The 16,596-nt window shown below is 39.9% G+C and overlaps 1 protein-coding gene across 4 annotated transcripts in view; it reads right to left on the reverse strand.

Moving 5' to 3' along the window:
* Window positions 1-878: 878 nt before the first annotated feature.
* LOC139552828 (sterile alpha motif domain-containing protein 9-like) overlaps window positions 879-16,596 on the reverse strand; it is a 51,678-nt gene continuing 35,960 nt past the window's right edge. For 2 of the 4 annotated variants that reach the window (XM_071364894.1, XM_071364895.1), the window contains exons 3-10: window positions 11,811-15,201; window positions 11,322-11,359; window positions 9,404-9,471; window positions 6,185-6,399; window positions 3,472-3,713; window positions 3,212-3,331; window positions 2,916-3,057; window positions 879-2,763 (exon numbers count right to left, since the gene is read on the reverse strand). In XM_071364894.1, coding sequence (XP_071220995.1) covers window positions 2,465-2,763; window positions 2,916-3,057; window positions 3,212-3,331; window positions 3,472-3,713; window positions 6,185-6,399; window positions 9,404-9,471; window positions 11,322-11,359; window positions 11,811-14,730 — 4,044 coding nt within the window. In that variant the 5' untranslated portion in view covers window positions 14,731-15,201 and the 3' untranslated portion in view covers window positions 879-2,464. Of the gene's footprint in view, window positions 2,764-2,915; window positions 3,058-3,211; window positions 3,332-3,471; window positions 3,714-6,184; window positions 6,400-9,403; window positions 9,472-11,321; window positions 11,360-11,810; window positions 15,202-16,596 lie in introns of those variants that run through there. The other 2 variants (XM_071364896.1, XR_011670538.1) reach the window with 2 other exon arrangements.

The raw sequence follows: 16,596 nt of genomic DNA on the forward strand, positions 1-16,596 counted from the left end.
CAACCTACTTCATTCAATGCATATATAAGCTGTACAATATGTTTAGCGCTCTCTTTTCCAGACGATTCCATACGAATCAGACAGAAGGAGCCGTGCTGCACGATTTACTAAGATATTTTTACATATGAATAAAGGCCTTATTATATAATTATCCACCTCGTCCTATGTCTCTACTTGATCTCCTGTCTCCAGTAAACGTTTTACTAACAATTGCACTATAACGGTGACAAACGGTGCCCATGTAACCGATGTAAAATGGCTAGCTAGGTAGCGGTGGTGCGCGCTAACATCCTTTCAGTCGGTGACGTCACTTGCTCTGAGACTTGAAGCGATGGGTAACGATGCTTCGTGGGTGTCAGTTGTTGATGTGTGCAGAGGGTCCCTGGTTCGCGCCCGGCGAGGGGACGGAAGTAAAGTTATACTGTTACACCCACAAACTGTTAGAGCCTACATAAAGCTGTCCCAACAGCAGAGTCCCAACAGCAGCCCCAACACCTTACCACTGTTACACCTGGCTATCAGTGGAGCCTTGACTGGCAGCGAAACAGTTCATTCAGCCTCATTTACTGACTTTAAAAAAAACATAGCTGATATGGCTGTCTTGTTTAAACAAATGTGGTTTCTACTAACAATTGAGATGTACAAACTATGGAATAAGGGAACGACAAGCGGATAAGAGGCAATCCGTAATTTCGATTAAGACATTAATGAGCGAGCTAGGATGGACGTAGTCAATAGAACTATTTGTTTAGCACTTTTGTAATGTACTGCAACAGAATTCAGAACATGGGCCGTTCTTACAGTGTTCTCCCTGTACACCAAGTCAGAACTTTAGGATAAATGAAGAGGACAATGAAAGCTCTTACAATATTCGATGATTACGTTTCTCTATAATTTTTATTTACAGCATGTGAGAGAACATTCATAAACCAATTGTATCGAACACTAAAAACTAGGATCTATTGTAAGAAAATAAAATAAAATGTAATGCAGGCCTCCAATTCACAAACATACGTTTACAAAAAAATAAATACATAATCAGTATTAATATTAATAACAATAATACAATGTTTCCTTATAAATGTGGTTCATTTTGGTTGGCTGGAATTGAACAATGTACAAAATGTCAGCCAGACGTTCTTATTTACAGAATCGCGTGTTGGGTCAATGTTGATACTCAAATGTTTTAAGTTTTTCTAGTGCTAGCATGCACTGGCTCGCACGGATATACCACAAGAGCTGGTAAACAGCTAATGACCGACTGTTCATTTTGACAACTTCCATGTTGATTGTTTACAATTTGTACATTTTGTTAAACACTTCCAACAATACACAGTTCAAACTTTTTTTAAATGTATACGTGGGCCATTTAGCAGGCGTTCTTAAACATGTTAACATTGTTAACAGAGTTTTGTCTCAGTACAGTGTTGAATGTGAGGTGATATTCTGCGAGTCAGGGTGATGACATCTCTGTGAAAAGATGTAGGATCTTAAAACTTATTTGGGATTGGTGGGTCCCCTGCGGGACAGTTGAACTAACGTAGGCTAATGCAATTAGCATGAGGTTGTAAGTAACAAGAACATTTCCCAGGACATAGACATATCTGATATTGGCAGAAAGCTTAAATTATTGTTAATCTAACTGCACTGTCCAATTTACAGTAGGTATTACAGTGAAAGAATACCATGCTATTGTTTGAGGAGAGGCACAGTTTTGAATGTGAAAAGTTATTAATAAACAAATAAGGCACATTTGGGCAGTCTTGATACAATATTTGGAACAGAAATACAATGGTTCATTGGATCAGTCATTGGATCAGTCTTTGCACGCACAAACTGCTTCCACCTAGTGGCCAAAATCTAAATTGCACCTGGGCTGGAATAATACATTATGGCCTTTCTCTTGCATTTCAAAGATGATGGTACAAAAAAATACAAAAAACTGTTGTTTTTTCCTTGTATTATCTTTTACCAGATCTAATGTGTTATATTCTCCTGCATTTCTTTCACATTTCCACAAACTTCAGTGTTTCCTTTCAAATGGTACCAAGATATCTTTGCTTCAGGTCCTGAGCTACCCTCAGTTAGATTTGGGTATGTAATTTCAAGCGAAAATTTTCAAAAAGGGACCGATCCTTAACCTCTTTTAATTTGAGCCTGTCTCCAACAGCAGGAAAATAATCCTGCAGCAACAAGAAATGTGAAATATCATGTGTACATATTATATTAATGGACATTTAATGTACATTTTGTAGTGGTTAATACATAAGGTAAAATCAAGTCTGAAATTTGGAAATTACAAACTTTAGAAGCCTTTTTAAACATAAAATACACCTCAAGTTTTAAAGGAATGTTCTGCAGCAGAGTTGATCAAATTAAGATCTTACATCTGTAGCTGTTTGCCTAGAGACTAATGCCGGGGGATGGGTATACTCAACAAGTTGTCTCATTCTCCAACAATGTTCTAGCTCAAACCTAGTTCTGAGCATAAGAATTGGTCTAATTCACACAGAAGTGTTTTCATTGTTAAACATGCAAAAGTTCCTTTATTCAGCACCATGTCGATGATGGCACGTGCCTTGTCTGCCCTCTCAGCTATCACCTTTACTGAGTCTTTTTCATAATCATTGATCGCTTTCTTCTGCAGGAGTCCGTCCAGGAGACATTTAATAATAGGCTCTGATACTTTTTCCACAAACTTCCACCGCACAAAACGCAGCTGCTCCACGGCACGGACCTCCAGCCCACCAATCAACACAGTATCTGGGGGGGGGGGGGCAGGGGAAAGTAAGAGATACATTTGCCAAACATGTACTTGTGATGGAAGATACCTTTTACATTTACGTGTAGATGATCCACACTATAGATACGTGTATGACAGTAAAGGGACTGGATGGGTTTAAATAATAACTTACCAGTTAGTGGCACTTGGCGCATCCATACCTCCTCATCCCCTCTCTTCAGTAGCCTAAGCTCCACATCCTCTGTATCTGCCTCCAGGAACACCTGGAAGGTGGGGTGGTAGTTGGGGCCGTAGTCACGGCGAAACCTTTCCGCCTGAAGCACATGGAAAGTCAACGTTATTTCTCCACCAACTGACATTCAGTACATGCATCAGTACAGCTCACATTTCAAAATCACAACAATGTCACATTCACATGATCCAGCACATGTCTGCTGAAAACATGTGAAAAAATATGATTTATTGTACCAATGGTTGTATCTTGTTTTTCTCAGCAGAATCACAGCAGAGTTTGTATATTTCCCCACAGGTGAGCAGGCAGTTGGAAGGGATCTGAATGTATTTGCAGGCCCGCTGTAGCTTCTCCACCTGCAAGAGAGCTGATTATCAATAAGGGTCCTTCGATTATTATAGGAGAGAAAAATTACATATTTTACTACCTAAAGTGACTTTCAGATTCATTTTTAGCAACAAAAGTGTCCTTATACTGAATGTAAGGGTTTTTGCACCTCAGTGACAGGCACGTTCACTGGAAGTAAATGTACGTTCAGAGTTGGCTTGCGGAGTTGTGGTTTGTGGAACAGCAGCACTTGGCCTTCCACTGAGGAAGAAAAGTAGGAGGATACCAGGCCCCATAAGGAGAGTTCTGTGATGTCCATCACAGCATGTGAGTCAGTCACCCTGACTGGCTGCAAAACTTCCACACTGTCACCAGTAACATGGGCCACAGATAAGGAATCAAACCCTTTCCCTGCAATAGAGAAAACAGGTCATTTGTGAACTGTGTTGATTGTGTAACAGGGTGAAGATTGTCCTGTTACTAGGTAGTCATTTTGAGTATTGCTATTGTGCTCTGGGATTGATCTTTCCAATTACTTCAAGGATAACGAGGTGATTAAGCACACCTGTGCCCCTCCCTTTAAAACTTATTTGGGATAGGTGGGACATTAGCTTCCCACCTGGCCAACATCCGGTGAAATTGCAGAGCACGTAATTCAAATTAAATTACAATAAATATTAAACTTTCATGAAATCACAAGTGCAATACATCAAAATATAGCTTAACTTGTTGTTAATCCAGCCGCCGTGTCAGATTTCAAAAAGACTTTACGGCGAAAGCAAACCATGCGATTATCTGAGGACAGCGTCCAGCACACAAATGTATAACAAATCATTTTCAACCAGGGAGTTGCGACACGATAGTCAGAAATAGCGATATAATATATGCCTTACCTTTGAAGATTTTCTTCTGTTGGCACTCCAAAAGGTCCCAGTTACATCACAAATGGTCCTTTTGTTCGATAATGTCCTTTTTTATATCTCAAAATTGTCCATGTGTACGCTCAATAAAATACTTCAGACCTTCACAGTGACACGAACAATTTACAGCCGTACTTCTTCATTCCTCAAAAGAAAAACATCAACCAATTTCTAAAGACTGTTGACATCTAGTGGAAGCCATAGGAACTGCAACCAGGGCCCATATAAATCAAGATTCCCAATGAAACCTGTAGAAAACACAATGAGCTCTAAAAACAATTCCCTGGATGGATTGTGCTCGGGGTTTCGCCTGCCAAATCAGTTCTGTTATACTCACAGACATTATTCTAACCGTTTTAGAAACTTCAGAGTGCTTTCTATCCAAATCTACTAATTATATGCATGTCCTAGCTTCTGGGCCTGAGAAACAGGCAGTTTACTTTGGGCACGCTTTTCATCCGGACATGAAAATACCGCCCCCTACCCCAAAGAATTTAAACTGATAGAAATACTAATTATTTGCTTTCATGATTTTCAATTTGAGTGTCATTATTTTAATATAGCTCACACTTTCTCGTTCTGAACTTCTAAACTGAGTGGGACAGGCAAAAACCTGAGAAAAAGTCCAACCAGGAAGTGGGAAATCTGAGGTTTGTAGTTTTTCAACTCTTTGCTTATCCAAGATAGAGTGGAAATGGGGTCATTATGCACTTCCTAAGGCTTCCACCAGATGTCAACAGTCTTTAGAACCTTGTTTGATGCTTCTACTGTGAAGTGGGGGCGAATGAGAGGGGATTGAGTAAGAGGTCTGCCAGAGAGACACGAGCTGACCATGCGCGTTCACGTGATAGTTAGCTTGCGTTCCATTGCATTTCTGAAGACAAAGGAATTCTCCGGTTGGAACATTATTGAAGATTTATGTTAAAAACATCCTAAAGATTGATTCTATACTTCGTTTGACATGTTTCTACGGACTGTAACGGAACTTTTTGACTTTTCGTCTGCTCCTAGTGATCGCGCCTCATAAATTTGGAATACTGGGCTAAACGCGCTAACAAAAAGGAGCTATTTGGACATAAATTATGAACTTTATCGAACAAATCAAACATTTATTGTGGAACTGGGATTCCTGGGAGTGCATTCTGATGAAGATCATCAAAGGTAAGTGAATATTTATAATGGTATTTCTTTGGCTTGATTTGTTGTCTGAGCGCCGTACTCAGATTATTGCATGGTTAGCTTTTTCCTTTAAAGTTTTTTTGAAATCTGACACAACGGTTGCATTAAGGAGAAGTGGATGTAAAATCCCAACCATAACAGTTGTATCTTTTATCAATGTTTATTATGAATATTTCTGTCAATTGATGTGGCTCTCTGCAAAATCACCGGATGTTTTGGAACTACTGAACATAACACGCCAATGTAAACTCTGATTTTTGGATATAAATATGAACTTTACCGAACAAAACATACATGTATTGTGTAACATGAAGTCCTATGAGTGTCATCTGATGAAGATCATCAAAGGTTAGTAATTAATTAGTGATCTATATTTATCTATATTTCTGCTTTTTGTGACTCCTCTCTTTGGCTGGAAAAATGGCTGTGTTTCTGTGAATAGGCTCTCACCTAACATAATCATTTGGTTTGCTTTCGTCGTAAAGCCTTTTTGAAATCGGACACTGTGACATTTCTACACTGTTTGATGGACTTCTGTAGTAGACAAGCAGTTTGTTTCAATTAGAGCTTTTTCATATTTACCTCTGTAACTGTAACACCTTAATTAATTAGTAATGAATAATATTTGTGTAATTCTGTCTAGCGTGAACTGTTTCCTTACCATGTACCCAGTTGAAGTCTTTAATGACTCTGCTCTATCCCAAGAATATGTGGGTGTTACAATTGTCTATTTGGCCAGATGTTGACATTAGAACTTTGATGAAGACTTCGTGTAAAACTCACCAGAGGGAATCTCACAGTGTGGGAGGTGTAACTGACGAACAGATCCCTGAGGACAGTCAATGCTGAACAGAGGTCCGGCAGGTGTCCGGCCTGTGGAGTGCAGGAGACTGTCGTCCCATTGGACAGTCCTGTAAAGCACCTCCCCCTCCCCCTCCATCAGAAACACCAGCCCTGTCAACCTGCACTGGAACAGGCCTGCATGGGGGCACTGGAGCCTGGGGGTCACAGGACAGAAGTGGCACTCATTTGAATAAACATTTTAGCTGGTTCCTCACCCAGGAAGTAGTGTATGGGCCAGGAGAAACTATAATCCATTGTTCGGTTTTCTTTCTATTTAAAATAAATGATGTCGCTTTGACTACGGCGATATAATATATATGAACGCTGCTGCCGCCACATTATTACGTGTGACCGATTTGACATACATCACTGTGATCTGTATCAGAAAGTGGGCTGGCTGTCACTGGCAAAGCAGAGAATGCAACATTGCATTCTGTTCATTTACAGCTCTCTTGCAGAATTTCCCATATTACCTCACATCACTTCTAACGCACAGAGGAAGGAAATACACGACATGGCCGAAGGCACAGTATGTGGGCATCCCTTCAAATTAGTGGATTCGTTGCTGACAGGTGTATAAAATCGAACACACAGCCATGCAATCTCCATAGACAAACATTGGCAGTAGAATGGCCCGTAATGAAGAGCTCAGTGACTTTCACCGGGGCACCGTCATAGGATACCACCTTTCCAACAAGTCAGTTCGTCAAATTTCTGCCCTGCTAGAGAACTGTAAATGCTGTTATTGTGAAGTGGAAACGTCTAGGAGCAACAACGGCTCAGTCGCTAATTGGCAGGCCACACAAGCTCACAGAATGGAACCGCGAGTGCTGAAGTGTGTAAAAAGTCGGCTGTCCTTGGTTGTTTTCACTACCGTGTTCCAAACTGAGTACCCTAAAATTCACTACTGCCTTTTGGGCATTTTAGGGAATTGGTAAATGACCTGTTCACAGACAAAATGTACAGTGAGCTCCAAAAGTTGTGGCTCTGTACTCCAGCATTTTGGATTTGAAATGATACAATGACTATGAAGTTGAAGTGCTGACAGTCAGCTTTAATTTCAGGGTATTTTCATCCATATCAGGTGAATCGTTTAGAAATTACAGCACTTTTTTTTTTACATACTGTAGTCCCCCCCTTTTAGGGGACCAAAAGTACTGTATTGGGACAAATTCACTTATGTGTAATAAAGCAGTACAAATACTGCTTTAATATCATATCCTAACTTCCCCTGTTGTTCTAATTGTGAGAGGTTAAGATGTCTTGGGGTATGATATTTATGTAACTTTCTCGCTCATCATTATTCACGATTAATTATCCATCATTAGCAACATTAATGTAGAAGTGTTTAGAAACATATTCTATTCTTATTTACAATACAAGTGACTCCAAAATGACACAATACATTATTTACCATTCCTTTCCTTTCTGTTGGGAACAAAATAATCTGACCAAATGCATCCAACCAGTTTGTGGAGTCTCTAGCTTGATGTTAGTCATTCTGAATATGGGACCAAATACTTACCTGTTTACTATAATATATATATAAATATATACTGAACAAAAAATATAAAGGCAACATGTAAAGTGTTGGTCCCATGTTTCATGAGCTGAAATAAAAAATCTCAGAAATGTTCCATACGCACAAAAAGCTTATTTCTCAAATATTTGGTGCACACATTTTTATCCATACCTGTTAGTGAGCATTTCTCCTTTGCCAAGAGAATCCATCCACCTGACAGGTGTGGCATATCAAAAAGCTGATTAAACAGCAGGATCATTACACAGGTGCACCTTGTGCTGGGGACAATAAAAGGCCACTCTAAAACGAGCAGTTTTGTCACACAACAAAAATGCCACGGATGTCTCAAGTTTTGAGGGAGCGTGCAATTGGCATGCTGACTGCAGCAATCTCCACTAGAGCTGTTGGCAGAGCATTTAATGTTCATTTCTCTACCATAAGCCACCTCCAACGTCGTTTTAGAGAATTTGGCAGTACGTCCAACCTGTCTCACAACTGCAGACAGTATGTATGGTGTCGTTTGGGCAAGCGGTTTGCTGATGTTAACGTTGTGAACAGAGTGCCCAATGGTGGTGGTGGGGTTATGGTATGGGTAGGCATAAGCTACGGACACAATTGCATTTTATCAATGTTAATTTGAATGCACAGAGATACCGTGATGAGATCATGAGGCCTGTTTGCTGTGCCATTCATCCGCCACCATCACCTCATGTTTCAGCATGATAATGCACAGCCCCATGTCGCAAGGATCTGGACACCATTCCTAGAAGCTGAAAATGTCTCAGTTCTTCCATAGCCAGCACACTCACCAGACATGTCAACCATTGAGCATGTTTGGGATGCTCTGGTGTAACCAACAGATGCATATCTGTATTCCTAGTCATGTGGAATCCATAGACTAGGATCAAATACATGTATTTCCTAATATGAACTTTAACTTCGTAAAATATTTGAAATTGTTGCATTTTGCATTTATATTTTTTGTTCAGTGTACTTTAATACACATATAAGTTAATTTGTCTCAATGCTAATAAATAAAGTGCTGTAATTTCTGACAGTCTTGCACTTTAACCTCATAGTCACTGTGTCATTTCAAATCCAAAGTGCTGGAGTACAGAGACAAAACTACAACAACAGAATTTACTGTCCCAATACTTTTGGAGCTCACAGTTTTTTTCTAGCATTGTTTAGTATTGTTGTATATCTGATGATACTGCCTTTATTGTTGTATTTATATAATTTATTCTATATATTATATCATCCTGCTGCATTGTTTTGTATGAAGCAGGGCTCCCCTTGCAAAAAGACAAATGTTTAAAGAAACATATAAAACAGTCCTACAAACTTCAACTAACCTGGCAACCACTAGCAAACAATCAATGGAAGCAATAGGGGCGTGTTTTCTTTCTTCTTAATTAACATCAAACCAAATATGGAGTTGATTTGAGTTGATTTGACATGTTGAACATTTGCACACGTCATCACTCCAGCTGAGCGGCTATTTAGACACAACTGAACCAAGACTTACAGTTTCTCCTGGTTTTCTGTCAGCGTGAGGAACCATCTAACATCAGGTTGTAAAATCCTGACCTTCCCCTTCAAGTGAAAAAATGTATTCATGGATAATAAAGGCTAACCTGTAATGGGTTTTTGTCAATTGTGGATGGATGTTTTTCAATTCAGGTTCTGTCAAAAGAGTTGGGGTCTGGAATAGAAAAAGGAACACAAACATGTCAGCCAACACTTTAAGGCCTACATTCTCTCTACTAAGCAGTGATGATGTTAATAACAACAGGATGCATTACCGACAATGTTTGCCTCTGTTTGGAATGAGAGACTTTCCACGCCTGTGTTTGAGACTGTCATTATGCCATGCTTTGATACAATACAACTTTTATTAATCAAACTCTTATACAACTGTTATCCATAAACACACAACGACACAGAGCACAGAGTTAGAGAGCACTTTGATTGTCTTTAAGACCAACTGTCTGGCCATGGTGTTCATGTTGCATTATTGGTCCCTACACTCTACAAATTAGGGGTTCAACAAGGCGTCTTCTAAGATCATCAAAGATCTCTGAAGAACTTTTAAAAGTTTGGGGGCAATTTTTAAAAGTTTGTAAAAGTTTGTTTCTTTTGAAATAGACTAAAATGAACAGCTTTGTTTACATAAAACAACATGTCCCGCTAGGTCCATTGTCACGCCCTGACCATAGAGAGCCATTGGTTCTCTATGGTATAGTAGAACAGGGCGTGACTAGGGGTGTTCTAGGTTTATTATTTCTATGTTGGTGCTCTTGGTATGGTTCCCAATTAGAGGCAGCTAAGGTTCGTTGTCTCTAATTGGGGATCATACTTAAGGGTTCCCTGTTCCCACCGGCTTCGTGGGATATTGTTTTGAGTTAGTGCATGTAGCACCGCTGATGTCACGGTTCTTTTTGTTTAGAAGTTTCGCTTGATTAAATATGTGGAACTTTAATCACGCTGCGCCTTGGTTCCGTCTCTCCACACAACCGTGACATCCTGGTGGTGCAGTGGACTAGTTGATAAAGAACAATAGATCATAGGTTTGAATCTCACCGATGCCTTGTCACAATATAAAATACATGTGTTTGCATGATTAGTGAATTTCCATGTGATTGGAGTTCAAAAAAGTTTACCCAAAATAAGCTAGCAGTGTTATTAAAAGTCTTATTGAAACATTCAGTGAATGTTTAAAGGACGTTACGGTAAAACTGAAATTAATAGAGGCATACTACGACAAACGAAACGTGACACAGTATGTAAATGATAACACATTAGTGCAGAAAATGAAGATATTGATTAAACTGCTGTAAGTGAATGCTTGAATCTAAATATTAACTATGCAAAGAAGGAAAAGCTGTGTGCATTAAGGAAATATAAGCATGGCTTAAATAGAAGCCTGTCTCTAATAAGTGCCTGTTGTGTTCAGTGATTTAAGAAAATAAAAGCCCAGGCTATTGATTGAAGTTTTACAATATAAAAAAAACCTTGTTATTAAACCTCGTTATTAAATTACATCAATAAAACCTCCCAGGATAACTTTTAAGGAACCAGAGTAAAACGTTCTCAGAACCTCCCTGCGACCTCAATATAAACGCTTTGATGCTAGCTTGCTAACCAGCTATGTTAAGTGTATGGAAGAGGCTAGCTATCTAGCATCAGCTTTGTAGTGGTTATGCGATGTGGAAATCAAATAAAATTTGATTTGATTTGAAACACTCGTTTTACAATGTTCCTCCATTGGTCTCATTGTTGTCGCTTTTCTAATTCTGTGAATGTTACTAAGTAATTTTAACAAATTTGATCCATGTTTAACGACATCACCTTCCTGATGGCAAGGCAAGGCAAGGCCTGACGACGTATCCGAAATTATATTTGGCCGACAAGAAGAGGGCGTGGAGCATTCAAGCGTGGTACGTGCATTGAGAGTGTTGGAGTTGGAATTTTCAGTTTACTTCCTGAATTAACGGAATTAAAAGGGAATTTAACTCAACCCTTCAGTATGCCAACATTTAGGTTATTACTTACATGAATGTGGCTAGAAGTCTTAAAGCCCATTGGAATCCCTGAAATAAGAATCAATGGTCAACATTATCTCACTTGTTTTGGATTTGGTCAACATTATCTCACTTGTTTTGGATTTGGTCAACATTATCTCACTTGTTTTGGATTTGGTCAACATTATCTCACTTGTTTTGGATTTGGAGACATCTGGTAGTGTATCTCAGAAACAAACCCACGGATATAGTATACACACCATTGTATATTTGTATTAAACCAAATAAATAACTGTCGAACATAAATATAAATCGAGATATTCACCCCACATAATATTCTGTATAAGACTTTCATCTGTGTATTCATTCTTTAGTAAGTCACTTATTTTGCCCCCAATGTCTAGGTAATTCAACATTACAAGGTAAACATTTACTTCATAAAGTTTTACACTCATTACTAACATTTAAAACGGGCACCATCATGTGGAATAGACCTAATACAAGTCAAGGTATGACTTACCTCGATTGAATGTTTTTGATTCTTGCATTCTGGTTCCCTCTGATCCAATGGCATCATCCTTTTGTTTCTTAACGTTTGCTCCAGATCCCACTGTATGCATTGCGTACTTTATGTCAAAAGCCACAGGGCCACTGATATCGAAGCCAAGGTAAAATGAAATGTTACCATCCTTCCACACACTGGCCTGTTTCTGAGGACAAATCTCAATCTCTTTATCTGCCATACGGGCAAATGCTTTATGCACTCTGACCACTCCATTGACACGAAGAAGGTGATCCTGAATGCAAGTGTCCCTGAACTCTGCACTGCGTCTTGTTTTATTGAGAGTCCTAGATTTCGTGTTTTTCAGATGCGCACAGATGTCGTCTATGCTTAATTTGTGAACAAGTCTTTTCAACCCAGCACCTTTTCCCAGGTAAAACAAGGGCACAAGTTCCCTAGATTGTAGGTACTTCTTGTATTTGTTGTCAAAGGCCTGTTTCATGCACTCAACATACTTGTTAAGATCAATGTCATTGGTGACATCGCCCTCTCTTGCCTCCTCGGGCCAAAACAGTAGGAGGACAAGGAGGTAAAACTCTGGAGTCCAAAGTTTGGTATTTTCTTCCTCCATGAACTTCTGAAGAATGGCTCTAAGTTGTGGTAGAGTTGCGGGTTCTGGAGATGCGACTGGGCCATTGGTCTGGAGGATGTTGGCCAGGATGTAATTACAGGCAGTGTTAACATCGTCAGGGTTTTCTTTATTGATTATTTTCCACAGCTCTGTGATTTTACTCAAGTTCGCATTTCGATTGAGAGAGGAGAGGCCAGGAAAGGTAGAGGCCATTTTTTCTTTGAGTGTCTTTAATGGTAGGTCCTCTTTTGGACTGGGGGCACTTGTATACTTGCAAAAACAATCAACAATGTCTCGCTGAAAGTATGGTGTCTGATCCTTCCAGTTCCTGGGCTCAGAGTAAGTGAGGTAACTCTCAAAAAAACTATAAAATTTCCTTTCAACCGAAACTCTGAGGCTGGTGATGAAATTCTGGTACTTCATGAGCTTTCTGTCCTCAAACAGTATCGAGAGATGTTCAGCTGATATTTCCTGGGTAAGGATTTTCCTCCATTTTGGGTTGAGATTTGTGAGGGAATTATAAACAATGTTAGCAACCTGTAGATAACCAAAGATTCCCCTGTTGTTGAAGGTGTGATACATTTTTGTTGGACTGTCACCCTCCATGTGATTCACTGATTCCTTTTCAGCTAACTCCTCCTCTTGTTTGAAAGCCTTGATGGCTTTCTCTGCCCAAAACAAAATGTTTCTGGTCCCTGATCCACCTGATTTTCCGTTGACTTGTTTATACAAATGGTTCTTATGAACTTGTCCCAGTGTATCAGCAATGAATGAGTTGGTGGGAACTCTCTCTTTTGCTTTTTCAGCCCAAATCTCAGCTCTTGTAAAATCAGACATTTTGATGTAGTAAAAACGTGCAAGAGATTGAGGGTAGAACGGGTCATGCTTAAATGTTTCTGACGCGGTTTTCAACACATTTGCACATTCAGGAATGCCTTCATGTTTCTCAATATCTAGAATTAACCTGGAAAAGATCTCTTGGCCATTTGAGGTTGTTTCTCTCTTTGTTAACATGTCTTTGAAGAACAGTAACAAGGATGGCTGGATTTGTTGTCTGGTTAAGTACTGCAGGAAGTCCAGCGTTGCAGAGCTCCTAGCTATACCAGCATCTGCCAGCAACTGAACACATTGATGTGCAAGTACTGGGTGTGCTATGCGGACTCTCTTGTCTTCTCCTCCATGTCTTGAGAATGTGACTATGAGATCACTGAAAGGTTGCATGCGTTTCTCAAATGACAGGTTCACACCGAAGGGGTCTTGATGGCTGAGGAATGCCTCACATTGTGACTGTAAGAGGTAGGAACCAGGAACATAAGAGTTCACCAGAGCTAAAAATGCAAAGAGTTTGGTGTTACGGGAGACTTTGTTTTGCTGAAGATATTTTATGATTTCTTTTCCCTTTTCTGAACAAAATGTTTTTGCCATGTATTCTTCATTGAAATTATTTTGCATTACATTAAAGCCGTGAAACTTCCCCATCTCGTCTCTGTGATGCCTCTGTATTCGTTTTTCTTTGCTAACAAAGCTTGTTTTCTCTTTGTCAGAAAGACGTGATTTCAGGAGTAAATCTGCCTCAGTTCTACTCTCATCCTCCTCATCGTCTATGATACAGGTCGAGCGTATGCATTGTAGAATGATGACCACAGGGAATTTAGCACTGATTTTTTGCTCTGTTACTTCTCTGATGAGAAAGTCCTGTAAGTGGTCCCTCAGGTGTTCGTTGTCCTGCAACAGAAGCACTGTATTCTGGTTTTCTGGATCACCGGTTGCAAAAAGTTCGACCACCTGTTTAGCAATAGTCCTGGTGTCCGACAGGGGGTCTTTCTGGACTTGTTTGCCCATATCTTTCTTGTCAGAAGACGGGTCGACCAGAACAGCACACCTGAGCTCTTTCCTCAGGTCCCAGAGTATTTGCATGGCCAGGGTGGTTCCTCCACTGCCTGGCTGGTGCAACAGCTTAATACTGTTTACACTCCAACTGCCCTGTCTCTGTAACTTGATGAGTTCCCTCAGCTTTTTGTAACCATCTCTTCTGATAAATTCAACGTCCTTTTCTTCTCCTCTGGGTGTGGCACTGCCATCAGAGTTTGCCCTCTCATCAGCCAGGTAAAAGTTCATCCATTTGGGTGGGGTTCCCTTGTAAAAATCTGACTCAGTCTCCAAAGCAACTGCTGTGTCGATTTGCTCTCCTTCAAACTCACTTGCACTCAAGACGTCTAGAAATGAGAGTGAGTCCTTGAGTTCACTGTCCATGAGAATTACCCCCCCTCCAGCATTGGGTAGGGTTGGCATCACTTTGCCTGCCATGACAGGTAGCTATGTTGGGACTCTCTCACAGTGGAGGGAAAAGAGATTTGCATCTGTGGCATCTGATGACGCCTGCAAAGGCTGATAATTCCTGTGGCAAGGAGGGAGTAACCTTTTCCCCTAGGCTATTACTAAGTACAGCACAGATAAGCCTGGAATATCAACCACTCCAACTAATGTATTGCATATATCTTATCTTAACAATTCACATGAGTGCGAGGCATGGCCAAGAATCAGAGACGTATAGTGTGCTCAGAGGCTGTGTTCAGAGAGAGGTTCACAAAGAGTTGCCTGATTTGAGATAAAGCCAATCGTTGTTGGTCAGGACTTTGTTCCTTGCTTTCTATTGGGTTTAACAAAGGCCACATTTGAATGAAGCTTTGTTAAAAAAAGACGATGTTATTTTTACGTGGAGCTGTCATTTGTTCCAGTTGATCTTGGTTATTTTCAACATGTTTTGTCATGTTCAATCTACAGGGAGAATGTTCAGAAAACAAACAACATTTCAGTCAAAATAAGATTGAGTTTGATGAATGAAAACCAGGATGGACAAAAATGACTAAATACAATGAAAAAATACTGATACAAAATACCATAAAGATCAAGGGACAATTTCAGCTTGATCTGACATAATTAAAACACTGCTGAATTACTCATTCTACAAACAAAATACCATACTTGTATTTTGTAATGTACAGTATTTCATAAAAATATATTATTTTGCATTTTTGGATATAAACATACATTTGCAAGTAGGCGGGATGAACAGCAACAACATTCTCAGTAACAGTTACAAAAGAGTTTTACTTGCTATGACTGTGATATGTTGTCGTTTCTCTACCTTAATTGAGCAAGCCAATCTGAATAAGAGTGTCTGCTAAATTACCAAAATCAAAATATATAAGTGAAAATGAACACAACAAAATAAACTGCAAAGCACACTGGGTATTATTTTTTACCTCATTTCAGGGCGGAGCTCATTAGAATAATACTCAGCATGCTTTGCACTAGTTTACTTTTACATATACATGTATATTTTTAATGGGGCAGAAGCTCTTACTTATTACACCATAGTGGAAGTAAACTTCTGATACCAATGCATGGTGAAAGGGGGGCCACAAAATATAAACGTATTTAGCATTTTGAAAATACAAATGGCAGTATTTTGAGAATAACAAATATCGAATACATTGGATTGTAGTTCAGCCCAGTGTAATTCAAAAGACAAAATACTCAGAAGTAATTAAAATACGTATTTCTAATACATGTAAAAGACAATTTCAGCTCGATATTATACAGCTAAAATACTGTTGAACTACGCACCTTACAAACGAAATACCAGAAATACCATACATATACTGTAAAAACACTTTTAAAGTTATTTCCTAGTGGACGGAAGGCATTTTGAAACCCTTTGCCCTGATTCCTCACCTAAAGCTACTGTAAGCTGTCTGTATTTGTTGGTCTGTTGCCATAGAAGCCAGGAAAACCAGCAAAATATGATCCCATTGGCCCCATGTGGGTATTCGGTGTGTAAGGTGGGCACTAGCTATCCCACATCAAGCCCAACCTGCCCAGCACGTGCTAGCCCACACCAGCCCAACACAGGCTTGCCTACACCAAGACCACACCATCGCAACACAGGCTAGCCAACACCAAGCTCACACCAGCCCAACACACCAAGCCCACACCAAGCCCACGTTAGCCTTACACGGGCCAGCCGAGACCAGCTCAACACAGGCCTCAAATCAGCCTAACACATGCTGGCCACAAAAAGCCCACACCAGCCCAACACAGACTAAACCACACCAAGTCCAGCATGGGCTAAACCACACCAAATCCAGCACGGGCTAAACCACACCAAGT

This window comes from Salvelinus alpinus, chromosome 24 (assembly GCF_045679555.1).
Source record: "Salvelinus alpinus chromosome 24, SLU_Salpinus.1, whole genome shotgun sequence".
In the NCBI taxonomy this organism is placed as follows: domain Eukaryota; kingdom Metazoa; phylum Chordata; class Actinopteri; order Salmoniformes; family Salmonidae; genus Salvelinus; species Salvelinus alpinus.